The 27,724-nt window shown below is 47.7% G+C and overlaps 1 protein-coding gene across 3 annotated transcripts in view; it reads left to right on the top strand.

Moving 5' to 3' along the window:
• The window catches only part of FRMD4A (FERM domain containing 4A), a 233,384-nt gene that overhangs the window by 175,028 nt on the left and 30,632 nt on the right, over positions 1-27,724 (top strand). For all 3 annotated transcript variants that reach the window (XM_060006260.1, XM_060006259.1, XM_060006261.1), the window contains exons 13-15: positions 1,308-1,446; positions 8,032-8,173; positions 23,234-23,367. In XM_060006260.1, coding sequence (XP_059862243.1) covers positions 1,308-1,446; positions 8,032-8,173; positions 23,234-23,367 — 415 coding nt within the window. The remainder of the gene's footprint in view (positions 1-1,307; positions 1,447-8,031; positions 8,174-23,233; positions 23,368-27,724) is intronic.

The raw sequence follows: 27,724 nt of genomic DNA, 5'->3' as shown, positions 1-27,724 counted from the left end.
CCCTTGATTCCATTAATGTGATGAATTATGTTGGGACCATTCTTTCCCACCTTCGGTTTAAAGTCCGACTGCCTCTCTGCTCTGTGCATACGTCCTCCACATCTCCTACAGACGTGTATGTGGACGTGGGTAGTGGGTCGGCATTGGCCGGGCTCATTTCTTTCTGCCTCTCCTCTCCTGATTCTTTATACCCCACCCGCCCTCTGAATATATTTGAAATTGATAACCAACTTGCGAGGAAGGTTGCGTGCGAGTAATGTAAGCAGTTCTGATTGCCTTAGATGCTGTGGCAATTAGAGGAGAATTCACTCGTCCTTCACCGTAGGCAGCTTTGCCTGGTTAATAAAGGACATTGTCAAAGGCTCTTCCTGTCTGTGAAGTTTGTCTTGGCCCAGTGCCAGGAGCTGAAGATCAGAAAAGACCATCCCGTGACCTAGAATGACCTGTCTTATTCCAGACAAGGCAGAGGCTTGGCCAAATTCTGAACCCTAAGGAGCCAGTAAATTAAAAGATTAGCATGGTTCACGGTAGCCAAGATATGGAAACAACCGAAGTGTCCACTGATGGATGAACAGATAAAGAAATTGTGTATATTCACAACGGAATATCATTCAGCCTTAAAAAAAAAACATCCTGCCATTTACAACGACATGGATGGACCTGGAGGGTATTATGACGTGAGATAAAGCAGACACAGAAAGACAAGAACTGCATGATCTTACTTACAGGTGGAATCTAAAAGAGTCACAGAGGCAGAGAGTAGAACAGTCGTTCCCAGGGACGCGGAAGTAGGGGAAATGGAGAGAGATGCTGGTCGAAGGGTATACAAAGTGGTAGTTCTATAGGATGAATAAGCCTAGAGATGTAATGTACAGCCTGGCGACTGTAGTGAATGACACTGTATTATATACTGGAAATCGGCTAAGAGTGGATTTCAGGTGCTTGCATCACACACACACGCACACACATGCACACACACACACACACACACATGCACACACGGTGGTACCTATGTGAGGAGAGGAAATGTTCTTTAGTTTGACTGCCGTGATCACTTCACTGTGTATGTGTATCAGTACATCAGATCATCACGTTCTGTACCTTAGATAGAATCAACGTTTATTTAGAGAATAAAATGAAAAGATGGGCTTTGCCAGCCAGTTTCGTGTGTGCGTGCACGCGTGCTCATCTGTCACCTTTATGCCGGAGCTCTTAGGACCCAGTGGGTTTTCGGTAAAAGCTGTTGACTGAGTATCCTAGGCCCTCGTTGTAAACGTGTCTGACCCTTCTGATTCTTGCTCTCCCAGGGCCTCAGTGACAAGGAGGACGTTTGGACACAGCGGCATCGCAGTGCACACGTGGTACGCGTGTCCGGCACTGATCAAGTCCATCTGGGCTATGGCCATTAGCCAACACCAGTTCTATCTGGACAGAAAGCAGAGTAAGGTAAGTCCCTTTCCTGGGACTGGGAGGGCCTATGACAAGACCAGACCTTTCACTGAGCTGTGAGCAGACGAGGGCCCTTGTCTGGATCTCGTAGCTGGGGGATTAGGAGTTGGATGGCTGGAGAGGCCCTGCATCCCTTGCTCTGAGATGTGCACAGGTGAGACTGGCCTTTTAGGACTATAGGAGGCAGCTCCTGAGGTCAGCTCTTGAAGAGAACAACGTGTCCTTGGCAACTTGGTCAACCACGGTCAGAGCCACTCAGACCGTTTGCTGCAGCCAAGTAGGGCCTTTTGAGGAATTCCCCCGTGCTTTTGAACCTCAGGAATCTCTCCTGGAATAAGCAGTCCTTCTGGGGGTGTAAAAAGTGGCATATTGGGTTTTTTTGGGTTTTTTTGTTTTTGTTTTTTTGTGGTATGCAGGCCTCTCACTGCTGTGGCCCCTCCCGTTGCGGAGCACAGGCTCCGGACGCGCAGGCTCAGCAGTCATGGCTCATGGGCCCAGCCGCTCCGCGGCATGCGGGATCCTCCCAGACCGGGGCACGAACCCGCGTCCCCTACATCAGCAGGTGGACTCTCAACCACTGCGCCACCAGGGAAACCCTGTTTTCCTTTTGAGGAAAAAAAAGAAAAAGGAACCATTTGCAACTAATAGACACCACCTACCGGTTGAGGATAATTGCTGTGAAAACCCTCCAGGCTTTTCCAACTGCCAACTCCATTTCTTAAAATTGCAAAACCGGAAACATTATAATAAAAAAAAAAGGCAACAAGTCTGTTTCCCTAAGGTAGACCTGGAGCCTCAGGCCATAGTAAACAGTCATCCTCCAAGGGAGGTTTGACCCAGCCCCAGTTCAGACAGACACACACACACACACACACACACACACACACACACACACACACACGGCGTGGGGGGGGGGGGAAGAAATAACGTCTCCTTGGTTCGCACACAGCTCATATCAACCCTCTGCCCCCTGTTCCTCCAGCCTTGTCTGCCGTGCTTCCCTTGCCTTACCCGCACAAGCCACACCCATTCATTACCCCTCAGGTGAAGAGCCGTATCAAGATGGGCTCTGCATCTTTCTCAGGCTCCTGCTGGCTTGGGACAGGTGGGGAGTGGAATACAGAACTGCAGAGGGAGATCGACCTTGGCCCCCGGTCTAGTCAGTACCACCACCTGGGGGAGGTTTTCTCCCATCCCGTGCATCCTAGAGAGAGGAGGAAGTGGCAGGACCCTGGGCTTACTGGGCCCAAGACTTATTGGATTGGTGCCCTTTTGGATCCTGTGGCTTCCTGTTTTGCCTTCTATTCCTTCTGAGTGGAGTTGCTCCTTCCCTGGCTTGGGGGGAAGATTGGGAGGAGAGAGTCGGGATTGAGCGGGAGGTAAGAGAAAGATAGTAAGAAAATAGGACAGGAAGCAAACAGTCCCTCAAGTCATGATTCAGTTTCAGTCACAGCCTTTCCCGCGTAGGAGTCACGTTCTCCTTCATAACACATTTTCTCTTCTCCTAAGTCTTCTTCCTCCCCCCGTTTGGTCATTTTCGGGGGGTGGATGGGCACAGGGTGGAATATTTTTGTTGCCAGGAATAATGAGAGCATTCTGCATCACTCCTGGTGATGGTGGGCATTGGCACGGGAACCTGAGGCCCGATTCGATCCAAAGAAACGAGGCCAGAACCTTTTGACTCATGCTTTAGATTGAGACAGTGGATGGGTGTCAGTGTTTTGCCCTCCAGTGGCAGGAGTTGGAGGTCAAAACCTGAGACCATTGATTCTGTCCTCCGTGTTGTTTGGCAGTGCGTGACGAGGGGTAGAGAGTCTGACAGCCCACCTGAACCCCACTGCCAATTCCTCTTGCAGGCAGACACTACACACACTGATTTTGAATGGGGAAGAGAAAAAGCCTGTCTCAGCCTAAGGGTGGTATATTAGCTGTTAGAACTCTTCCTCCCTCTGCTGGCCTTTCGCATTAGAGGATCTATGGGGTGAGGCAGGAGGCCCATCCTTAGGGCTCCGCAACCCTGTTCTCAAAGATGGTCTTCCTGTGCAGCTGGAGAAGCCTTATTCAGCAGGCTTACAGGTCAACCCATGGATGTAACAAGGAAACCTCAAAAAGTAACTGTCATAGATCACTTATTAACAAGAAGTATCTCTCAAGAGACCAGACCAAATGCTCGCAGCAATAGGGAGCTTTCAGCTCAGCCACCCCTGGGGGACTGAAGGACATGCACCTACCCCCAGGAGCAGGAGAATTTGCCCCAGATAAGCTCTGAATACTCACAGTGCCCGGAGCCCATGTATTTCTTTTCTTTTTTTTTTTTTTTTAAAGAAGATGTTGGTGGTAGGAGTTTAGTAATTTATTTTTATTTATTTTTGCTGTGTTGGGTCTTCGTTTCTGTGCGAGGGCTTTCTCTAGTTGTGGCAAGCGGGGGCCTCTGACTATCGCGGCCTCTGTTGTTGCGGAGCACAGGCTCCGGACGCACAGGCTCAGTAGTTGTGGCTCACGGGCCTAGTTGCTCCGCGGCATGTGGGATCCTCCCAGACCGGGGCTCGAACCCGTGTCCCCTGCATTAGCAGGCAGATTCCCAACCACTGCGCCACCAGGGAAGCCCGCCCATGTATTTCTTATTGGAATCAGTTGCTCAGCCTGCGGTGACTGGTGAGGAACGGGTTCCCCCATGGGGAGGTCCAAGGACTCTGCCTTCTGGTTCTATGACCCCGGGCAAGTCTTTCCTCGCTCCTGCTTGCTTTGCACAGTTAGAGCACAGCAAAGGAAATTCCTGACCAGAATCACTGATCAGTCCAGTGACACAGTGTTGGTGAAGTTGCTTTAGGAGATGTGTGTGTATTATCATTACTAATGCAACATACCGTTCCCTGGCCGACACCTGTGTGTAAAGTTTAAATTCTCTAAAAGTTCCCCCCAATTAAATCAGAGATGATAAAATTCACCTTAGGAGTAGTATTACAACACCTTTCATTTCTGGAATGTTCTTCAGGCAACAGTGATGTGACCCATCTCCAGTGGGCAAGATGGTTCAGGGTGAGTGATGACTGGCAGGCCTGGAATGGAGTGTTTCCAAATATTTCTGAACAGCCCGTGTTGGCTGGCATACTGGCCATTGCTCCACACTCTACTGTATCAGGCCGTGTCAACCATTCCTTTCTCTGAAGTGCTTCAGCAAAGCCCAGGCCTCCCGAGGGGTGCTCATGAACCCCAGAAACAAGTGCAATCTAGTGGTTGGAGCCAGCGGGGGTGGGTAGCTGAGAAACCTAGTGCCCTTCCCCTGGCGCTTGGTCATTTTCTTCTTTCAGGGTCCTAGTGTAAATCACTTAGAAAACCTGTCTCTCTGTCTCTCGCTCTCTCTCTGTCTCTCTCACTCTCTCGCTCTCTCTCACTCTCTCTTGCTCTCTCTCACACACACATGCCCGCCTGCCCGCCCACCCTCCATCACCAAAGACAGCGGAAAGAGGCGGTATTGGTCCCTTTCTGGCAGCTCATTCAGAATGAGAGGCTTTGCTGGCATCAGTCACATTTGGTAAATTATATCTGCTGACCCCAAAGATCAGAAATGTTGTCAGCTAGATCCTGCCAACGTATGTACCCCAGAGCCAAGGAATATCTTGCAGAGTTCGGAGGAAAATACTTGAGAGCTTAAATTGTTGAGTTCCTCTGAATTCAGATTGAGAACTTGAGTTGGCCCCCAGTCCAAACATCTTTCCTTCTTCTTAATCTTTTTTTTTTTTTTTTCCTGATCCAGTTTGCTATTCTTCATTCCATCTAGATCAAAAGCCAAGTGAAAGCATGTCAGGGCCAATTAAACCTTGCTTACAGAATACCCATGATAATACTTAGAACAGCAAGACCCTCAGAGCAAAACATCCAAAGCTTTGGAGGCTCTTTTGCTTGGTCACAAAGACTTGACTTTATAGGGAGAGAATCTCGCCATCAATTCATCTCTTAGTGCTCTCTCCCCACCTGGTCTGTTCAGTCACTGTGATATTTCCATTCTAGAGAGAAGCCAGTAATTTCCTAAAGCTTCTAAGAATCTAGTCTCCCTTGGGAAGTGTGACTCTTGTCCTTTTTCTGTATTTTGTTTCCTGCCTCCGAGATTGGTGTGGAGGGGCTGGAGGTGGGGTGGGGACAGGTCTTCCTTGAGATTAATGAGATCCCCCCAAATCTCCCGTTGAGTCATTCACTGAACCTCACCTAGCAAATTCCTGCCAGGCCCTGATTTATATCCTATTCCTATTCCAGAGTCACTGGCCTTGATGTCTAGCATCTGATTTCGTCCTGATATCACACCTCCGTGGTGTGGGTTTTAACAGCTCCCTTTTACAAACAGGGATCTCAGTATCAGAGAGGTTGAAAATCAAGGTCAAACTGTGATTCTCTGGGAAGCGCCAAGATTTCAGTCCAGGTCTTTCTGATTTCAGAGCCCAGGTCCTTCCCCAGGCTGCAATGGTCTGTGTCTTCATGAGTTATTCTTGCAGAACTGCAAGCGTGGGCTTCTCTTGGTAGAGCCTGGGCCTTGGTAGAAGAACAGTGTTGAAAGAGAGGAAGCGATGGGTTGTGCTTTGCTCAGAGGATAAAACTCAGCCAGGTGGATGCAACTGATACGCTGTGTCGAAGTGAAGCAGAGGCGCTCCTGCCTTCTGCTACAAGCCAGAAAACCCTGCGAGGCGCTGGCAGCTGGGATTGTGTTATGAGCAAGGAAGCCCTCACCCCAGGAAGGCAGCCTAGTTCTGAACGCAGGGACAGAAGTTGAGGTCAGAGAGGAGACATCAGTCAAGGAAGGACCAGTGAGATAGAAGAGGGTGAGGACGAAAATGGGTCAGACCCGGTGAACAAAACAAGCAGAAAGTCTCAGCATTTCCTCTGCCCCTCAGACTCTCATCTCATTCACGTGAGGAAAGTACTTAGCGGTCAGAAGTCATGGTCTTTCACCAATTCTGGCATCAACACGGAGGCCAGAGGAAGGGCAAGGCCTCTGGGTTCAGACAGACCCTGCTGGACCGCTGCGGGCACCTGGGCTCAGGATGTGAATAAGAGGCAGCCGGGCACTGGTCTGCCCGTCCTCCGTGGCTTCTCCTGTGTGGCGGACAGACCTAGTCTCACACCAGTGAACACGCATCCAAACCTCAGTTGGGACCCTCCGCTGGCTCCATGCGTGCACCCCTGCCTAATCACCAGTGGCCACAGAAAGATCAGCACATGGGGCTTCCCTGGTGGCGCAGTGGTTGAGAGTCCGCCTGCCGATGCAGGGGACGCGGGTTCGTGCCCCGGTCCGGCAAGATCCCACATGCCGCGGAGCGGCTGGGCCCGTGAGCCATGGCCACTGAGCCTGCGCGTCTGGAGCCCGTGCTCCGCAACAGGAGAGGCCACAACAGTGAGAGGCCTGCGTACCGCAAAAAAAAAAAAAAAAAAAAATCAGCACATGTACAGGTTATACTAGGATTTATAGTTGTTTTCCAAAAGTCCGCAGTGCAGCAAAAGCCACTTCCTGAAGCATTGTGACAAATTGATTTCTTGAAAACGGAAAAAAAAAAAAACGTCCAACATATGCGGGGCACACGCAAACCCACCTCTACCTCCCAAGGTGGGAACTAGAGCAGAAAGCTTCACTGCAAACAGTTGATTTTAGGAACGTAATCATGAACTCAGAGTCCTTTTCTAATTGCTCTAACTTGCTGTTACTGTTCGACAAAGTGGGCCAGTTAATTTGTAGCATAAATGGAGTGGACTTTTAACCGTAATCTGAAGACTTCGGCTCCTATGTTTAGGTACCAAAATAGAAGCAAAGCACCGTGTCAGGTGCCCCCTTGGTGGGCACCGAGCGTCCAGATAAGCATTTGTTGCAGAAGCCCTTACACGCCACGCTTGCACACCACGCTTACACGCCACGCTTGCAGGCTGACAGTGTGATCGCTTCCCCACCCTCTAAGTTTTCATGGCTCCGTGGCTAATCATTTAAGAGCTTAAACCACCTTCGAATTTACTGGAACTTCATAAATTTGCTTCAGACATCCTTTAAATCATTCACAAAGCTGAAAATTATTTTTCTCCTCCTTTTAAGCACAAAATCACAGTAGCAAGTAAAATTGCTACTATTCATTGAGAGCTATGTAGGAGGCGGGGGGAGGGGAGGGAACTGGGGGTGGAGGGATGCCTTCACTTGCCTTACTTCTTTTGACCCTAACAAAACCTTGAGCGGTAGGTGGTGCTTTCCCTGTGTTATGCTTGCGAGTCATGAGGCCTCTTGAGGTTAAGTCCTTCCCCAAATCAGGACTCCACCGAGGCCTAGCTGACTCCGGAGTCCACACTTGTAAGCCCTGTACATACAGCCTGTGGGATAACAGGCTTCGAAAATTCCTCGCCGTGTCACCTCTGGAGCCTTATCTGCTCCCACCTGGGAAGCTTCAGGGGATGAGCGATGGGCCCTGGGGACACAGACAGAAAAATGAGGCAGTTCGCTGGCCGTGAGGCCGTTTGCTAGATCTCGGAAAGACAGGCGGGCGGGCGAGCGATCACTGTCCGGAGGGGAGCGGCCCCCGTCTAACCTGCCCAACCCGGTGGTCCTCCTAGTCGAAGATCCATGCCGCCCGCAGCCTGAGCGAGATCGCCATCGACCTGACGGAGACGGGGACGCTGAAGACGTCGAAGCTGGCCAGCATGGGCAGCAAGGGCAAGATCATCAGCGGCAGCAGCGGCAGCCTGCTGTCCTCAGGTGGGTAGCGGCCCCCGGGGGCTGGGGCGCTCCGAGGGGGCAGGTGTGGGAAGGCCACCTAAGTGCCTTCGAGCGGCCTCCAGAGCCTTCCCAGTGCTGGTGGCTGAGCGGCAGGAATGCCGGCTCCAAGGCCGCACGGCGGGCGCGGGCTGCCTGTGTGCCACTCAAGGAGAGTTATGCGAGGAGGGGCTGAAGGTCAGGTCGTGGCGCTTGCTGAGTGACCTACATTCTGTTCCCAGGGGGGCTTCTCGAGGCTTTCCAAAGTACAGAACACCCTTGATCGTTTGGAAAGGAGAGACCTGTCGCAGAGTGCGCTTTGAAAGGGAGGCTCGGGGGATCTGGTTGCCGTCTGTTTCTGCGGGGGGCCTGGGCCAGTCATTTGTCTTGAGGTGTTGGGAGGGGCAGAAATGCCCCGAGGTTTGAGATGGGGCTGGACTTCAGGAGGAGGGATGCCATTGGCTGGAGTGACAGGAAGGGGGGCAGTTTTGAGTTGGGCAGGGAGCGAGAGGGAGGCAAAAATTGTTTGGAAATGTTAGAAAAGTATAACGCAGTTCACTCCCCAGGCCACGTGGTCAAGGCCTGATTATTCTTGGAGCCAGTACACATTTCCTTGCCTCTGAGCCAGAGAGTAAAACAGGAAGTCTTTGCCCTACCTCATCTTCTCGGGTCAGCTCTGTACACGTGGTGACTGCAGACGGTAACAAAATAAAATAAAGGAAAAAGACAGGAGGGGGGGAAAGCCGAAAGCTGCCTAGTTAGCTTCTGGGCTGGTGGAGTCCAGTCACAGCCAGGGAAAACCTTCAGACCTGAAGGACGAGGGTGAAGATGGACAGGCCTTTCTAAGGTCCTGGGAGGACCCAGGTCATGTGTGCACGGGCCAGGTGTTTTATAAAACCTGTGAACGTAATACATTTTGCATTCTTTTTCTTAAATGGAGCCACCAAAATTCTGTAGGTTTCAGGCTCCACAAAGTCGTTTCTGCCTCTGCCAGGTCACCGTTAAGGTTCACCGTAAACCTCTCGCTGTCCTGGGTCCTTAAAAAGTTTCCATCAATACAATGGGCCAAGTAGTCATTGTTTCTGAGGCTTAGAGGTTTACAGTGAAGACCGTGGACAGTGCTGTAGTAAAGAGAACGCCATACAAAATCCAAGACCCCTGCCTCGAATTCCAGCCACTTCCTATCGCCTGCAGAATGATGAAGGGCAGGGCCAGAGTCAGCCCTGTGACTGTCCCCTAGACATCCCTATCCCCCATTAAAGCCCAGAGTCTCAGATCTGAGCCTGGATTTAATCTGTCCACTGTCCTCCTCATCCAGCCACAGATGAGCCCGCCTCTTCCTTCAGCCTCAGTGAGCGGTGCATCCCTGCCGTGGTTTCATGTCCCCTTGGAAATCTACGTTCGTTCTGAATGTGGCATGTTATACCCAGGAGAATAGATTCTTCCAGCTCAGGGGTTCCCTGCCCTCCAAGTGCATCGGAACCCCTTGGAGGGTTCGTTCAAACGCAGATAGCTGGGCTCCGGCCCCGGAGTATCTGATCTGTAGGTCTGGGGTGAGCCTGGGAATTAGCATTTCTAGCAAGTTCTGACAAGCTCTCCGGTGATGTTGATGCTGGTCTGGGGACCACACTTTGAGAGCCACTGTTCTTGCGAGGAACCTCGGTCTCCCCACTTTTACACCTGTGTCCTGGTCCATCTGCTCGGGCCCTTTGTCTCTGGCAGCCGCCAAGGGTACAAACGTAATAGCAGGTAGAGCGGAGGTGGTGAACAGGATCCCCAAAGCATCTAACATGGAGCTGACATCATTCAACCATCAGAAATGAGATCCAGGGACTTCCCTGGCGGCCCAGTGGTTAAGACTCTGCGCTTCCACTGCAGGGAGTGCGGGTTCAATCCCTGGTGCAGCAACCGCGATCCCCAGTTTTTTTGGCAGCACGGCCAAAAAAAAAAAAAAAAAGAAATTGAGATACCGAGATCCAGGCATCTTCAAGACTGGATAGCAATTCCTCTCTGTTACCGCCAACAGCTTGACATTAATAATCAATCCCGTGGGCTAGGAGATGAATCAAAAGAAAACTTTCCTGCTGAATCCACTCCCACACCTGATATAAGCATCTTTATCTCAGGATATTAGAGCAGTTTTTTCATGTCTGATAACTTAGTGATGAGGACCCCGGGCAAAGCTGTTTGGGCATCGATGCAGGTAGCCGAGGCCCCCTGCCTGCCCCACTTCCGCGGTGGCCCCATCCTTAGGACCGAGACCCTCAGCCTTTTGCCTGCCCCCCTTCTGCTGCTCAGCTAAGCAAGAGGAAAGCTGGGCAGACAGGGAAGGAGGTGGAGAGGTGTGAGCTGTGACCAGGCCAGGGAGCATTTTGAACTCAGCCCAGCCCTGCAAGTTAGATGCTGAAGAATGGTCCTTAACTGCTGAGGCTCCGTGGGGAGGCCTCCCCCCTCTGGCTTAGGAAAGGCCACGGGTCAGTGGAAGGGGAGACCTTGCACAGGAAGTGTTCCATCAGTCAACTCGGGGAACTTCTAGGACCTGTCGATCTGGCCATCACTGCCACCAGGTCTGTGATTGCTGCCCCTCTGACTTTTCATGTGCAGGAGAAGATGCCTTCACCTGAGGCCTCGCAGTCCCACCTGGACGGGACGGTTTCCCATCCCCCACCAGACGGAAATCTAGGCTAGCCTCCCACCCATGCTTTTCATCCTTTAGTGCGTCCTGCCTGAGTGCGTGTGGAGAAGGCCTCTTAGTGATGGGCTCCCACAGAAGGAGAGGGCGTCGCTCTTTCGGGATGGCCTTGGTTTAAGCACTCTTTTTATGACACTTTCCAGACCCTGTGGTCTACCTCTCACTCAGGAAATAGGATACAAATAACCTAGTATCTTATTGGATCAATTATTGTCTCTCCTTCATCTGCTGCCTCGTGCTAAGAAAAGATGGTGTCTGATAAATAGTCCTGGAAAGCATTTTGAGAAACTGATCATCACTTGAGAATTCTTTTTGCTACCTCTAGCCCTGTGCCTATCACTCAGTAGGTGTTCAATACATGATCTTTTAAATTTTTTACATGATTTCCCCATGACTCATTTATTTACTGACTGGAAATTTGTACCTTTTGACTCGCTTTACCTATTCCACCCACCCTCACCCCTTGTCTCTGACACCCGCCAGTCTGTTCTTTTTAGCTATGAGCTCAGAGTTTTTTGGTTTTAGTTCGTTTGTTTTTAGAGTTTATGTATCAGTGAGATCAAATGGTATTTGTCTTTCTCTGATATACTTCACTTAGCATAATGCCCTTGGTGTCCATTTATATCACAAATGGCAAGATTTCATTCTTTTTGTTACGGCTGAATAATATTCCGTTGTGTGTGTGTTATAGTTACAATTTCTTTATGCATTCATCCACTGGTGGACACTTAGATTGTTTCCATGTCATGGCTATTGTGAATAATGCTGCTGTGAACATGAGGGTGCAGATATCTTTTCCAGTTACTGTTTCATTTCTTCAGATAAATACCCAGAAGTGAAATTGCTGGGTCATATGGTAGCTCTATTATTAGTTTTTTGAGGAACCTCCAGACTGTTTGACATAGTGACTGCACCAACTCGCATTCCCACCAACAGGGTATGAGGGTTCCCTTTTTTCCACATCCTCGCCAACAGTTGTTATGTTCTTTTTGATGATGGCCATTCTAACAGATGTGAGGTGATTTCCCATTGTGGCTTTGATTTGCATTTCCCTGATGATTAATGATGTTGGGTATCTTTTCATGTACCTGTTGGCCATTTGTATGTCTTCTTGGGAAAATGTTCACATCCTCTGCCCATTTTTTAATTGGATTTATTTTTTGTTGTTGAGTTGTATAAGTTCTTTATATTTTTTGGATATTGGTCCTTTATCAGATATATGGTTTGCGAATATCTTCTCCCATTCAGTAGGTTGCCTTTTCTTTTTGTTGATGGTTTCCTTTGTTGTGCAGAAGCTTTTTAGTTTGCTGTAGTCCCACTTGCTTATTTTTACTTTTGGTGCCCTACTTGTGGTGTCAGATTTTAAAAAATCATCACCAAGACTGATGTCAGTGATACACGATTGTTAAATTTTGAAGGATACTAGTAAGAATCCTGCATGTGCTGCATTTTAAGAACCTTCTACATTCCCAGAGTGTGTGCTATCTCGGTCCTTGCCAAGATCGCTCATAAACCTGCCACTAACATTTTCCCTCAAATTGTACTGTATGGCTTTTGTCATGATGGTATCAGACCTTCAAAGGTTAATCTTGTCAGATCAGGCCCCTCCTGCAAATGCCATCCTTCCTCATTATCTTTCCTTTATCCTTCCACCCTTGTCTGTACCCAGATTGTGCCGTAACTGAGCCGTGTAACCACACTGTGATATTGCTACCGTATAAACATTCTTTCTAGCTCCCGAACTTTGCTAGGGGCTATGCGTAGCATTTTAAAAGTTACAGCTTCTCTCCTCAAAGAGTTTGTGTACTATTTATTGTTGTAAAACAGAGATAAAATATTTCCAACTCTTAGTAACTTTGAAGGTGATTTTCCTATTTAAAAAGGGTACATCATTACGAAATAGTGGACTTCAGTCATTTTAAAGCTATCTGAGGTCTCAGATGCTAAAGAAATGAAGAAATGTTATTGATATCATTAAAGAAGTCAGAAGTCCACTCTTATTATTGACCTGAGCCAGGGGCTAACATCTCAGAAAGAAAAGGTCTGCAGAGTTGAAATGATTTACTAAGGCTCGGGGCCAAGACCCTCTGAGTTCTTCGGCGGTAACACCCGGGGCTGTCCCGTGGGAGACCTGTAGTCCTACTAGAGACCCTTAGAGGTGCTGAGCCTTCTAAGCTGTGTCAGATTAAAAGGGATCAAGCCCTCACCTCCCAAAATTGCACTGCATGAGATTCAGACCCTAGGAAGGTTATGGAACCTGCGTCCCAAATCCATTCGTGAAGGGGCTCCGGCGGGCAGGCTTTGAAAGGAGGTGAGGACCCTTGTCCCAGAGCATCCCCTGGAGGAAGGGACGTTGAGGCAGCTCAGGGCGCAGCCCCCGTTCCAGGCCGGCAGAGCCCCACCCCCACCCCCATCTTGGTCTCCTCACAAGCTCTGCACCTCTGGGTAACCAGCCAGCCTGTTGCCTGACCACTGCGGGGTGGGAGAGGCGGGGTGGTGACAAGCAGGGGACGTTGTAGTCACTGTGCCCTAGGAGAGCCTCCAGATTTTCCAGGGTTCAGATAGAGTTTGAGAGGACAGCTGTGAATTCAAAACATTTGGTGATGGTGATGTTTTCAGAATTCAGAAAAAGCATCCGAAATCCTTTTTGTGGGAACTTTAAAGGGTTTATTCCTCTCTTCCTTACCCCCATTTCTTGAAATCTCAGAAACAGATAGGAAAGGGAAAAAACTGGAATGACAAAAGAAAAAACCAAACAACTGCATGCTGAACACGCATGGCCTTTCCATAGCTCCTCTGAAAGCGAGAAAAAGTGTAGGATTGTCCCAGCATTGCTTCTGGAATTTGCCATCCCAGAACAGTTCTGGTTTCAGTAGGAGGGTAGGGGCTCAGGGAGATGTGCTTTTGCTCTCAGCCGATTGAAAGAAAAACGGCACAGACTTGCTTAGAAGACACCCTGTGTTGTGCAGGCCCATGTGGGTTGTGCGTTAACTGCCCCCAAACGAAAAAATATTACTGCACATCCTTTCTTAGAGGAATAGAACAATGAGACTGACGCTGGCTTTTTGAGTGGAAATACAGGGCCAGAAGCCACCCGCTGTCTCCAGAAACAAAATGGCATGTCGTGCCTATAAATAGGAATTGGGCTGTGGGATTAATGATACGGCAGTTGAGTCATCTTCATTGTCAAGAGCAGGATTGCAAAGAATGTGGTGATGGATATTTGGTTAAAAAAAAACGAAATATAACAAAACCCTGCAGTCTGCTGGGATCCCCCAGCTCTGTCTGACCCTTTCCGCTCTGGAGAAAAACACGTTGTACTGAGTGTAGGGCCTGCTCTGCCTGGGACCCATCCATGTCCATGACTCAACTCTTCACACGTTGGCCCTCTCTGAATGCCAGCACTTCCTGCCATTGTTGGGCAGTTTATTAATAACTAACATAATAACGAGGGTGCCAGCTGTCTGCCGTCTCCCCTTCCAGAGAACTGATCTGATAGGGGTCTGCCAGCTTCATGGTCGGGGCTGTATTCAGCTTAAAATACACGGCCTGAAGTTGGTATCAATCCCATGATGTTTGGGGGCTTTTTTCTTCTTCTTTTCATCTTCATCCTTTTTTTTCTTTTTTTTTAAATATAGATTTTATTCCTACAGTTCAAATTTATTTCCTTTATGTTTTGCAGTTACTTTATGTCAATGTTTTTTTAACTGGGGTATAGTTGTTTTACAATGTTGTATTAGTTTCTACTGTACAGCAAAGTGGAGTTCCCTGTGCTATACAGCAGCTTCTCATTAGTTACCTGTTTTATACATATTAGCGTATACACGTCGATCCCAATCTCCCAATTCATCCCACCACCCCCACCACCACTTTCCCCCCTTGGTGTCCATACGTTTGTTCTCTACATCTGTGTCTCCACTTCTGCCCTGCAAACCGGTTCATCTGTACCATTTTTCTAGATCCCACATATATGCGTTAATAGACGATATTTGTTTTTCTCTTTCTGACTTACTTCACTCTATGACAGTCTCTGGATCCATCCACGTCTCTACAAATGACCCAATTCCGTTCCTTTTTATGGCTGAGTGAGATTCCATTGTATATGTGTACCACATCTTCTTCATCCATTCCTCTGTCAATGGAACTTGGTCAGTATTTTGCGGCCCAGCATGTGTGATCTTAGTTCCCCAAGCAGGGATCGAACCCACGCCCCCTGCATTAGAGGCATGGAGTCTTAACCACTGGACCGCCAGGGGAGTGCCTTTTTCATCCTTTCTTTTTGGCTCTCCTTCTACCTCTTCCCTCTGTTTCTCTCCAGCCTTTTAAAGGTTCCTTTATCCACTGCCTGTCTCTTCTTAAGTCTAATGATGCCCAGCATTCCAGGGACCTTTAGTGTTGGTCCCAGGCTCAGTGCCCTGCAGATGGGCTTAGCCAGCAGCGCTGCCAGAGGGCTCGCCTTCTGCCAGGGTGTGTTTATACGGGACTGTGTAACTGGTGAGCGCTGCGAAATCTCTTTCTGTGGAATGGATGTTTCTGGCCGTGGCTTGAGCAGGACAGGCCTGAGTCAAAATTGTGAGAAGACAGCACGGTTGTCCCTTTCTGCTCTCTCACTGGGGGTAAAAAAAAAAACAAAAAACCTAATAAACCATTTATACTGATATAGTTACACCCTCCCGTGTAAAGGAATATTTGCCTGCTAAAGAAAACCAGGGCAGAATGATAATCTGTAACCTAAGTGAACGACTTTGATGGAATTTTAAGAACTGAAAAAGAAATATCACCATCCCCTCCCATAGCTTTTGCTCTCTTCCCATTTATGGAGACCAGCCTTCTCAATATTACAGTCGAATCACAGAATCTTGGAGCCAGAAGGATAAGCCCCCTTATTTCACAATATAAGGAATGGAAACCCTATAAATTAACTCATAACAGTAGTTTCAACTACGTAGTTTACCAGATGCTGCTAATTTTTTAAGTCATTGGTTCACTTCTCTCCCTCCCTCCCTCTCCCCCAACCCCGAACATTTCTCTCTTTAATTATCTTTGTACCCTTCACCCTTTGGTGAAAGCGCCACTGAGCACTTTTCTTTTTTTTCCTGAGTCCCAGAGACTCTTCGCTGCCACCACATGGTGTTTATTTTCAAATTGCTCCCATTTCACTGCTCTTATACATGCACTGTTTTATTTTTAAAATACCCGACCCTAATGAAAAGTTCTCCAGGCGTGTACTTTTCATGTGAAAAAATCACATTTCATTCCCTGAGATGCTCTCCAGAGATCACACACAGTTATCCTGAAATCTGCCAGGTGGCTTTATTTCCCGTGTTCTCTTAGGACATCTTTTCTGTAAGGAATTCATAATTGAGGATTTGTAAGGCAAATAAATATCTCTTCATCATAAAGGGTTCAGACCTTTTCCTTGTATTTATTCCTGGGGTGTCTGCCAAAACTTTTCCTTACAGCTTTTGTAGATCTGCTGGGAATATGCCTACTTTCTTTTTTTTTTTTTTTCATAAAAGTCTAAACAGACAGATTGTCATTTCCTTCCCTTACTTTTAGGACAACAGATTTCTTTCTTCTTTGGGGTACTGTTTGTTTCAAATTTCCCCTGCTTTCAGAGAGGAAAGAACCCCTTCTGTCTCCTGAGATCAGCGGGGCTGGTCATCAGAATTCCATCTGTGTAAAAACAGATGAGCCCCGGTTCCCGACAATATTCTGTTTAAGAGGATGCGTTCTCATATCCGGTGCAGGGTAGCCCAGAGTCTTTTGAAAGATTGGAGCACATTCTCCGTCTCAGCCCGATGAGGACATCCTTCCCCATGTCTGCCGGCTGGGAGGGGAGCTGCTGTTTGTGTGGGCCGGCCCTCCCCACGCATCCTGTCCCAGGGCACCAGCTGCCCACCCGGGGACACCTGGAGTTCCCTAGCTGGAGCACGAGAAAGTCCGAGAGGCGGTTTCTCCAGAGGTGGCAGGAATATCTCCGTCCAACAACATCCCTAGCATCCGGGAGTTCACTCGGGAGATTTCCAAAGACCCCCTGAAAGTGCCTTTCTGATCTTCAGTGCATCAGACACTCCAGGCTGTGTTTGGATTGGAATTGTCTTCTTTGGGGTCAGACCTTTTTCTCCTCCTCTCAGCCAGCTGATGAGTGACCTATTTCTATAAAGGATGTGGATTGAAAAATGATCATCAGATAGCCAAAAGCAAAAGACATGTTCAAGCAGGGCTCATTCAGAGAGATGTTGACTGAGCAGTAAGCAGGATGAAAAGCTTTCCAGAGAGCTCATCTGATGCTGACCCTCCCGGCACTGGACCACAGGGCGACTCAGCCTCAGATCTCATCAGCCCCGCAGGTTCATTGCCTAATTGGCCTGGGATGCGGCAGCTGCCGCCTCTGCCCGTCAAGTGCGCGGCTCACGTCCTCCTTCCTCCCACTGGACAGCTTTTCACGGCCGGACGCGAGGCTCTCTGAGGGCTGGACCCACGTCCAGTTCCCTGTCTCCCCCGCCCCACCTTGCACACAGAAGGTGCTTCAGAGACTTCTCTGGCTTCCTTGGCGCATTTGAAGGACCTGTGGGCCCCTCCTTTCTGCCTACGTGTTCCTCCGCGCGGTCCCGCAGAAAGGGTCTAGGCTGGAGAGGCAGGTAGGCTGGCACACGAACCGTGTTGATTACAGCCAGACCCAGTTCCTGCCCTCATGGTGCTTCCATTCTAGGGAAGCAGCAGACCAAAGCGCCAAGTTGGAATCCCAGCTGTGCCTCCTAACATCCCAATGACCTCTTCTATGAAAATGGGGACAGTGTTTCCGTGAGGATGAAATGAAGTAGAACGTGTGGGAAGCTCCTATCGGGAGTTCTGTAAAAATCCCCTCCCTTCCCTTCTCCCAAGTTCCCTGCCTGTGCACCTTCCCCCAGCCTTCCAGCCTCTTGCCTGTTCACTGTTCTTCCTCTTTTACATCATGAGGCTCCCCAGAATTGGGGTGCCAGCTCCTAACAAAGGCCAGGGGACACTCCTGAATACAAACAACCACAAATACTCATGTAGTGCCTATTACGTGCTGTTCTAAGCATCTTGCAAGCCAGTGCAAATCAATTTCATTTGATTCTCCCAACTTTTGAAGAAGTCCTGCTTTTTAAATTTGTTTATTTATTTGTTTATTTTTGGCTGTGTTGGGTCTTCGTTGCTGCGCGTGGGCTTTCTCTAGGTGCGGCGAGCGGGGGCTACTCTTCGTTGCGGTGCGCAGGCTTCTCCTCGCGGTGGCTTCTTTTGTTGCGGAGCACGGGCTCTAGGCGCGCAGGCTTCAGTAGTTGCAGCCCGTGGGCTCAGTAGTTGTGGCTCACGGGCTTAGTTGCTCCGCAGCATGTGGGATCTTCCCGGACCAGGGCTCGAACCCGTGTCCCCTGCATTGGCAGGTGGATTCTTAACCACTGAACCACCAGGGAAGCCCAGAAGTCCTGTTTTCATTCCCATATGAGAAGGAAGATAACAGATTTAGAGCGGTCATGTGACATTGCCGAGTCCTCACAGCTAGTATGGCACAGAGCTGGACACAAGCCCTGACTTGTTAGCTCTAAACTACTAGGTGGTAGACTTCTGTCTCCGGAAGCTGCCAGACCAGTTGACATTTCCCGAGGTGTATTCACGTCACTCTTTCCTACAAACTTGGTGCTACTTGAAAGTTTGACCACCACCAACAACAAAGTGTTTACTCGCTACTTAGATCTTTCAGAAGCATTCAGATCACTCCTGTTTTTCCTTGGGTTCGTGCACCAGTTGATTATGCTTGGACAGTCCTTTCTGACTAGCGCTTGGCTACTGCTCTGTCACTCTCTACGTTTTGAAATCTCACTCTTCTGGCTCCGGTAGAGAGCATCCATCCGTCTAGTACTTCATTAATCCCGAACAAAGCTCAGATTAAACTCTTACTTAGTATTCAGGTTTACAGATAATTTGCTTTGGCCTGTTGATAAGATCAGAGGTCAGAGGTCAGTCCTTTAGGTGCCGGTCGATAATTAGACATTTCCTTTTGATTTGAAGCAAACTATAGCCATAGCTGGGAGAAGGACCAGAGTTGGAGGGATGCTTGTCTGTTCTGGAGGTGGAGATGGGAAAGAAAAGAGGAGAAAGATGGTGCCGTATGTAAGGGTCCTTTTGTAAAAATTGCAAAAATGGCTACTAGAGGTGAGAGGGAACTGCCTCAGTAAGCTGTTTATTTCAGTACTAGATTCTTCGAGTTTGGAGGAATCTTGGGGGTTAGTTAATTGGTCATTTTCTAGTTGGGGACATCATGGCTCTGAGAGGTCAACAACCCGAGATCTGACACTAACACTAACTAACAGCTGACGTGTTGGAAATCCAGGTGTCTTTTATCCTTCACTGCTCCTCTAAAAGATAGCGGATTTCCATCTTGTTAATTTCTAAGGGGCTAAACGTATAACCTTGGAGTGGGGTTGCCTGTGAAAAGGCACGTGTGTGTTCACGTAACCGGAAATGGACAAATCATCGTAACTGAGAGCTTCTATACCATTCATCAAGTGTAGGTGCTGACTGGAAATTATTTCTGTGTCTAGAATCATTTTAGATGTGCTCACAAACCTTTAGTTTGCAAGACTCTCGTTGCCCTGCGCCCCTAAGGCTCTTCTGACGGCGTTTCTCCCTGGATTCATTCTGTTCTGTCACTTGAGAGGATGAAGAGTGACTCTCTGCCTCTCTGGCTGGCCTTCCTTTTAGATGTCACGCATGCCATTCAGGGGACGTCTAGAGGGTGAGAACATCAGCATCTCGGAGCACCTGGGGCTCCTCCTTCTGATGCTCTTGAGTTTCCGTCAGTGCTTTGTGCTGTTGGTGTTGTCATCTTGTCCCTGGGCACTCAGCTGCCGCCCCCCAGGGTTGCCACGTTGGCCTGGTTGCAGGTAACACCCCGACGGCTTCAGATCCGACAAGCTCCAAGAGAGAGCAGCTCTAAGAACTCAGCACGCTTGCCCAGACGGTGCATTTCCTTTACAGAAACAGAGGCACCAGGAACCTCTTTTTCAAATGCATTGTGACCAGAACCCCACGGCAGAGCTGCCCTAGCTTGAGGGTGGAGTGGGGGGCCCAGAACCTGCCGAACCCCTCGACTCCGTCCCAGCCTCATCCACAGGCGCACCAAAGGCATAAATGCAAACCCAGGAGCTCAAGAAACGAAATTTGAAAACAGTGCCTAGACCTCTGTCGCTCCTTCTAAAGATGAGCTTTGGAGCCCGAGTGGCAGCTGCGTTGCACAGAGCTTCTCTTCTTTGGCAAATGGGCCCTTGGGTAATGGCGAGGAAGTCATTTCAGTCATTTCTCTCTTTCTAATTCTAGCCGGTATGTCCCTGTGTGGGTGTGTGCACTCATCCAGTTAAGTCTACCCTAGATACGGGGGGTTTACCTGTCCCAGGCACAAGCTAAATGCCGAATGTGCGTGATCTCATCAGTCTTTACAGCACATGCCGCGGAGCGGCTGGGCCCGTGAGCCATGGCCGCTGAGCCTGCGCGTCCGGAGCCTGTGCTCCGCAACGGGAGAGGCCACAACAGTGAGAGGCCCGCGTACCGCAAAGGAATAAAGGTGTGAAGCAGAGCCAGCCAGCATTAGTGGTGCCAGATACGGAGAAGGCCTCTTGAGCCGTCACTCTGTCTTATATATGGGTTTGGTATTTAGGCTAATTATTATAAGTAATCATAATTTAGGGAGTGCTAATGAGCTCAAGACCAAAGCTTAACTAATCCATAACTAGAGATCAGATCATCCAAAAATTCTGGGCTTTACCACCCAGAGTTTAATGTTGTGATTTTTGCCATTCTGGAATAGAGTTCATTCTTAGATTTGACTTCATAAATCACCATCTCCTATTGAGAGGTTAGGCAGGGGTGAGAAGGAAAACAATGAATTTTTCATTTGTGCTAGAAATCCTTTCATCTTCTTGGACCCAAGTTTCCCCAGGTCTGTTTTTCAAATCTAAAGTCTGACTTCCTTCCAGTATTATTTTACCTTCTTATTAATCCTTTAGGTGATGGAATAATAGAGCGTAGCTCGTTAAATTTTCCTGCGTCTTCACCTGTGACTGTGACTCAGGGAACAAGATTAAGATTCAGAATGATTTAGCTGTGTTACCTTAGATGAATGTGGACTGGAGATAGTTCAGGACTAATAAGCTCAGGGTAATTGACATGGGGGTAGATAACCTGAAGCATTTCAAAAAGGGGAGCCTGCAATAATGTCCAACCACGTGTCACGTGAGTATGACACCATGTGGATTTAGTATGAGAACCATGAGGTAATGGAGGCTTCGTGAGGGTCAAGCTCTCGTTTGAGTTTGCTGTTGAATTTGGAAACACGTGATTGAAGCAGGACGAAATCCAGAAAAGCGCTACAAAAATGATTAAAAGTTTGGAAGGTCGACTCTATAAAGAAACAACCTACAGGTACTAGATTTCTTTACGGAGATGAGATACAACTTAATTATAGCATCCACCCATACGATTGACAACATTTATTCGTTTATTCAAGCTAATATTTATTAGCTACTGTGGAGGCATAAAGATGGTACATTCCCACAGTGATGGAGATCCTCTATTTCAAGCTAGAACTAGTCAAAATGTATTGTACGTAAACACTGAGAATTCTTGAAGATTAGGGTTATAAGAACTTAGGTGCCTGGTAATTGAGGGACTATGGGGATTCCTGCTCAGAGCCTAAATAAGAGTCAGATCTTATATTGATGGGGATGATTTGTTGTATTTTTTTTATATTATTTATTTCACTGCACCAGGTCTTAGTTGCGGCATGCGGGAACTCTGTTGCCACCTGGGGGATCTTTGTTGCAGCACGCGGGCTCTTTAGTTGCGGCATGCGGGCTCTTTAGTCGTGGCATGCGGGATCTAGTTCCCTGACCAGGGATCGAACCCCGGCCCCCTACGTTGGGAAGGTGGAGTCTTAACCACTGGAGCACCAGGGAAGTCCCCATCACAGAGTTTTTGATACCAAAGCATAGAAGTCCTTTCTAGTCTTGTGATTCTGAGACGCCTTCTTTAACCACTGGAAGAAACAGAACAGTCGACTCTGGGAATTCTGACTGGATCATTGTCAAATCTGTCATTCATTCCCTGAATTGTGCCGAAATGTCTCCTAAGGAAATACCGTTCCTACCCCTCCCTCCAACAAATCCCGCTAGAATTTTTACTGGTATTGCAATGATTCTCTGATTTAGTTCCTGAAGAATTGACATCATGACAACGTCTGGCTTCCAATCCATGACCAGACTACCTCGCTGTCTTGCTTGAGGTCTTTCGTTTTTCTCAGCCGAGCATTATACTTTCCATTGTAGAGATCTTGTCCATCTTCCATTAGATGAATACCTAAGTATTCGCTGTCGTTTGATGCTGTTGCAGATGGCGTGATGTGAGCCCTTGAAGGCACACCCAATAACGCCCATCCATTTCTAAGACTCCCGCTCTCCACGGACACGAGAAGCAAGCACTAGTCGGCTTTTCCTTTCTCAGGGAGCCAAGGCGCCTTGTCTAGCCATCCAGGTAGAAAAGGCATCATAGCTTCACTGCAGGAAACCTATTTCAGAATGTAAACATTGCAGCCCAGAAATGATTCTCTGGTCTACCCTAAATCTCTCCAGTTGGCATTTCAGCATATTTTCCTTTTGTTTGGTTTACGGTTTGCCTTCCACAAAGGTTTCCTATCTAGCAGTCTGCTATTTGAATCATCAAGCGGATAGTTCTGTGCTGCATATAAAAATATGTGTAACTTTTATTAGGAGGGAATGTGCTCATGGTACAGTCTCGAGTTCAAAACCTACAATACAAATTTAATGTTATTTTTAAAATATACGTGCTTAGGCAAAAGGGCTAAAAGAAAATGCAAGACAGTGGTTATCTCTGGGTGACTAGCTTATGGGTTCTTTTCATACATGTCTACATTTTCAAAATTTTTATGACAAACATGCGTTATCTTTGTACTAAGCAAAAATAAGCGTTTTTAAATAGAAAAGATTAAAACTTTGTATTAAAATGGCTGGCTTAAACTTGACTTTCCCCTTCATGGTATAAAAAGTCTATTAAAATTTGCTAGTGAAATTAAAATGGGTGTGTGACATATCTTAAGCTAATCAAAGAGGCGTGTAAATTTCCCCGCCTGTCCTTCTGACCAGCTGTAAATTACCCAAGTGCTGAGAATCCGCTCCTCACGCTTGGAGCTCGGAGCACCTGTTTTATTTCACACTCTCTTGATTCCTGGGGTAAATCCCACAGTCACAGCGTGGGCTCCGGTTCAGTTCCTTTGTGGTCCAGATGTGCGTCCCCTCGTCAGCTGGCCTAGTAACCCCACTGTTAATTGACAGGTTCTCAGGAATCAGATAGCTCGCAGTCGGCCAAGAAAGACATGCTGGCAGCCTTGAAATCCAGGCAGGAAGCTCTGGAGGAGACGCTTCGCCAGCGGCTGGAAGAGCTGAAGAGACTCTGCCTCCGAGAAGCCGTAAGCATCACTGGTTCGTCCTGTGGGACTCTGTGTTGTCTGTGCCCTCGTCTGTCCTCACGTATTTATAAAAGGCAAGGGTAGGCGTCATAAAGGGCATAAGAGGGGAGCCAGCCCTCTTCTCTTGACGACCCCCAGCCCCCGGGATAAGCCCCGTCAGAAGCGGGAGTCTTGGACCATAATGAAAACACTCTGACGGCAGTGAAAGTGGGTCCTGGCAGAATCCCAAAAGGGACCCCCCTAGGGGCCAAATGACAAGTAGTAATAACCGTCATAATAACAATTGTAAACAGCAACATCTGCATGGTGCCCCATAGTTTATAAAGCATTTCCTCATATGATAGTTCCCACGCTGGATGGAATGCTTTGCCAGCTTCCTAAGCTCTTGTGCCCGAGTTTATCCTTGTGGTGGCTTTTGTTTCTCTTGAGTGTATTTCAGATTTATCTCTGGAAATCATAGTGAGGAGTACCTTTGGGGATCAACAAGGAAATCAGGATTTCACTTGATATAAAATCCCCTTCAAAACTCATGATCTGCTGAATCTTTCACATTTTTTTTTGGTAGATGATGCATTTTTTCCTTTAGCTGTTGTTTGTTTGTTTGTTTTGTTTTTACAGTAGGTCCTTCTTGCTTTTCTGTTTAAATATAGCAGTGTGTGTATTTCAATCCAAACTTCCAATCTGTCCCCCCCACCTTTCCCCCCGGTAACCATAAGTCCATTCTCTAAGTCTGTGTGTCTGTTTCTGTTTTGTAAATAAGTTCATTTGTATTTTTTTTTTAGATTCCTCATATAAGCAATATATGATATTTGTCTTTCTCTGCCTGACTTATTTCACTCAGTATGACAATCTCCAGGTCCATCCATGTTGCTGCAAATGGCATTATTGCATTCTTTTTAATGGCTGAGTGATAGTCCATTGTATATATGTGCCCCATCTTCTTTATCCGTTCATCTGTTGGTGGGCATTTAGGTTGCTTCCATGTCCTGGCTATTGTAAATAATGCTGCAGTGAACATTGGGGTGCATGTATACTTTTGAACCAAGTTTTTCTCCAGATATATGCCCAGGAGTGGGATTGCTAGATTGTATGGTAATTCTATTTTTATTTTTTTAAGGAACCTTAGTACTGTTCTCCATAGTAACTGTACCAATTTACATTCCCACCAACAGTAGGAATTACATGCTTCACACCCTCTCCAGCATTTATTGTTTGTAGATTTTTTGATGATGGCCATCCTGACTGGTGTGAGGTGATATCTCATTGTGGGGTTTTTTTTTTAATATTTATTTATTTATTTATTTTTGGCTGTATTGGGTCTTCATTGCTGCTTGAGGGCTTTCTCTAGCTGCAGCGAGCGGGGGTTACTCTTCGTTGCGGTGCTCGTGCTTCTCATTGCGGTGGTTTCTTTTGTTGCGGAGCACAGGCTCTAGGCGCGTGGGCTTCAGTAGTTGTGGCGTGTGGGCCCAGTAGTTGTGGCTCATGGGCCCTAGAGCTCACAGGCGTCAGTAGTTGTGGCTCACGGGCCCTAGAGCTCACAGGCTTCAGTAGTTGTGGCTCACGGGCCCTAGAGCTCACAGGCTTCAGTAGTTGTGGCTCACGGGCCCTAGAGCTCACAGGCTTCAGCAGCTGTGGTGCACGGGCTTAGTTGCTCCGCGGCACGTGGGATTGTCCCAGACCAGGGATCGAACCCGTGTCCCCTGTGTTGGCAGGCAGATTCTTAACCACTGCACCACCAGGGAAGTCCCTCTCGTAGTTCTGATTTGCATTTCTGTCTGCGGTGTTGAGTGTCTTTTCATGTGCTTTTTGGACATCTGTATGTCTTCTTTGGAGAAATGTCTGTTTAGGTGTTCTGCCCATTTTTTGATTGGATCGTTTGTTTTTTGGATATTGGGCCACATGAGCTATTTGTAAATGAAATCCTAGCCTAGTCATCTAAAAAAATCCTTTAATTTTAGGCAAAGCAATGCTTCCTCAAGTGTATATATACACAAGGCTCATGTCTCATTGGGATTTAGAGACTGTGGCAGGTCACTGTCTCTATTTATTTGAGCATCTGTTTCCACCACCTTCTGCTTATTCCACAACTCCTTGTTATCATGTTTGAAGACTTGATTTTTTAATGCATCTCGCGTTATTGTGCGTATGTGTGTATGCACACACACACCATGGGGTGGGAGCCCTCAGGAGAGAGAGTGTTCTGTATATAACATTACAAGGAGCTCTGTTGGTCAACAGTTCAGAAAGGGAAGCGGAAAGAGGTTCCCAAACTAAGTTGAAGAGCTCTACTCCCCTCCCCCCAGTCCTAATGCCTTGCCCCAGGAAGAATGAAACAAGGGGCCACAGAATGAGACCATATTACAGTTCAGTTTGGCTTAATTATGCTCTGGATTGATTCAAACCGGAGCCGCTCAAAGCAGACCCACATTAGCGCAAATCCTTTGCAAATCTTGGGGAAGCAGTTGTCCCGGCTGGGGGATGTGCTCTGAGATACTGTTAATATCAGCAGTCTTTTTGTAAAGAATACGCTGGAAGGAGAAAACATGAGAAAACATGGGTGTGGGTGCCTGCATTTAATAATTTGTCAAGCCTTGTTGTGTTTTTAATAAAGGCAGCATCCCTAAACAGCAGGGATTCAGCATCAGAAAACTGGCGAAACATGTCCGGGCAAGGTTAACACGTCTAGTGAAGGTCTCTGTGCCTCTCGTAAAAATAAAAGCAAAATAACGCAAACAAAGCTCCTGGACACAGAAAACAGAACTTGAGCAGCAGAAGAAACTTCACGAGAAGCCGGCCACATTCTCCTGACTCCTCTGAGGTTAGGGGACAGGAGAACTTCTGTCCTGACTCTGTCCTGCTCTTTCTGTGTCACACACACCCCCCTCAGCTAAGGGTATCCAGCAGTACTTTTTGTCCCCTGGGGTGTGGGGCAGCCAGAAGGAGGTGCTGTGGGAGCATCTGGCAAAATATAACCAACATAAGAAGAGAAAGGGAACCAGGCCGAGCCCTCCCCAAGAGTGTGTTAAATTCCTCCTTCCCCAGGCGGCTCTCGTTACACATGATGTCAGATTAAATATGGAGAATCAAGGCCTGGACTCAAATACCTCCAAGCAGATGGTGGAAAATCAGTAGCTTCATTTTTGAAAAAGATACTTTGTTTTAAAACCACAGACTTTTTTCTTCTTCTTCTTCTTTAAAGTTTTATTTCATTATTCTAGGGAGGTCTGGTACTCTTGCTGGGACAATACAGATTCTCAATTTGCAGTAATTACTAGTGCAGCTGTTCAGTATTTCTTTCACGTTGTAGTAGCTTAAATTCACAAACAGAGACAGCCTTTAAATTTTTCATAGATTTTAAAAAATTTTTCTTTTGTATTAGACTATAGTTGATTTGCAATGTTGTGTTAGAAAACCACAGGCTCTTTGGAGTTATAAATCAATGGCCATTTTAACAACTTTCCCCTCCTTTTTGTAAGCTTCAAAGTAAAAAAGAAAGTCCTAATAGTATAAAATCCTCAGTATGTTATTTATAGGCAGACTTTTAGGGAAGCAAATAAAATGTTGCAGAATAAACACACAACTACTTGGGAGACATTCGAACCGCGTTTAGAAAAAGAAGAGAAAAAACAGGGAAGAAAACTGCAGAGCATTTCATACTCAAAGAGTTGGCCACTGTGCTCTGAAATGCTTACAATGAGGAATAAAAAGTCCAAGAGGTCTTTTTCCAGTGGCCTGAACGCAGGAGGAAAGAGGCCCAGGATCGCAGCGAGTGGGTGTGCTGGTACATGCCGGGTGTACCCCCCCGACACACACATGCCCCAGTGTGTACAGACACACACGCCAATGTGTACACACAGCAGTGGCACAGGGAAGCCATGTCAGTCCTCCTGTTAGAAGGTCAGACTGCCCGTGGAATCTGATGATCAGGGCTTTCCTGCCCTTACGAGGCTGCCCGGCACAGAAGCTGCTTTCTGCATGGGCGATGGATGTTCCCGAGAAGAGCCTGCCTTGGGTCTTTGTGCAACATCTGTGTTGATTTGGGACTAGAGACCAGGGCTGAGCTCTGCCTGGAAGGGCCACCGGTCCCTTGGAGGCAGGCAGTGGGTCTCCCAGGGTTTTCTGGTCCCTGGAAGTGACTCCTTGCATTGGACGCCTGGGCTCTACCACGTGGATTAGCTGCTGACTCAGATTTTATCTCTGTTGAGCCCAGACATAAGCTGCTCATATAAAGCCTAATTCTAACGCTGAATCATCCCACAGACCTTTCAGCAACTGCCCGGGACCATCGTCACCACGGTGGTCTGTCAACTAAATTCACTGCCGTTATACTCAAAACAGTTAGATTCCCAGAGCCCCA

Source organism: Delphinus delphis, chromosome 2 (assembly GCF_949987515.2).
Source record: "Delphinus delphis chromosome 2, mDelDel1.2, whole genome shotgun sequence".
In the NCBI taxonomy this organism is placed as follows: domain Eukaryota; kingdom Metazoa; phylum Chordata; class Mammalia; order Artiodactyla; family Delphinidae; genus Delphinus; species Delphinus delphis.
This window is presented reverse-complemented; position numbering and strand designations above follow the sequence as displayed.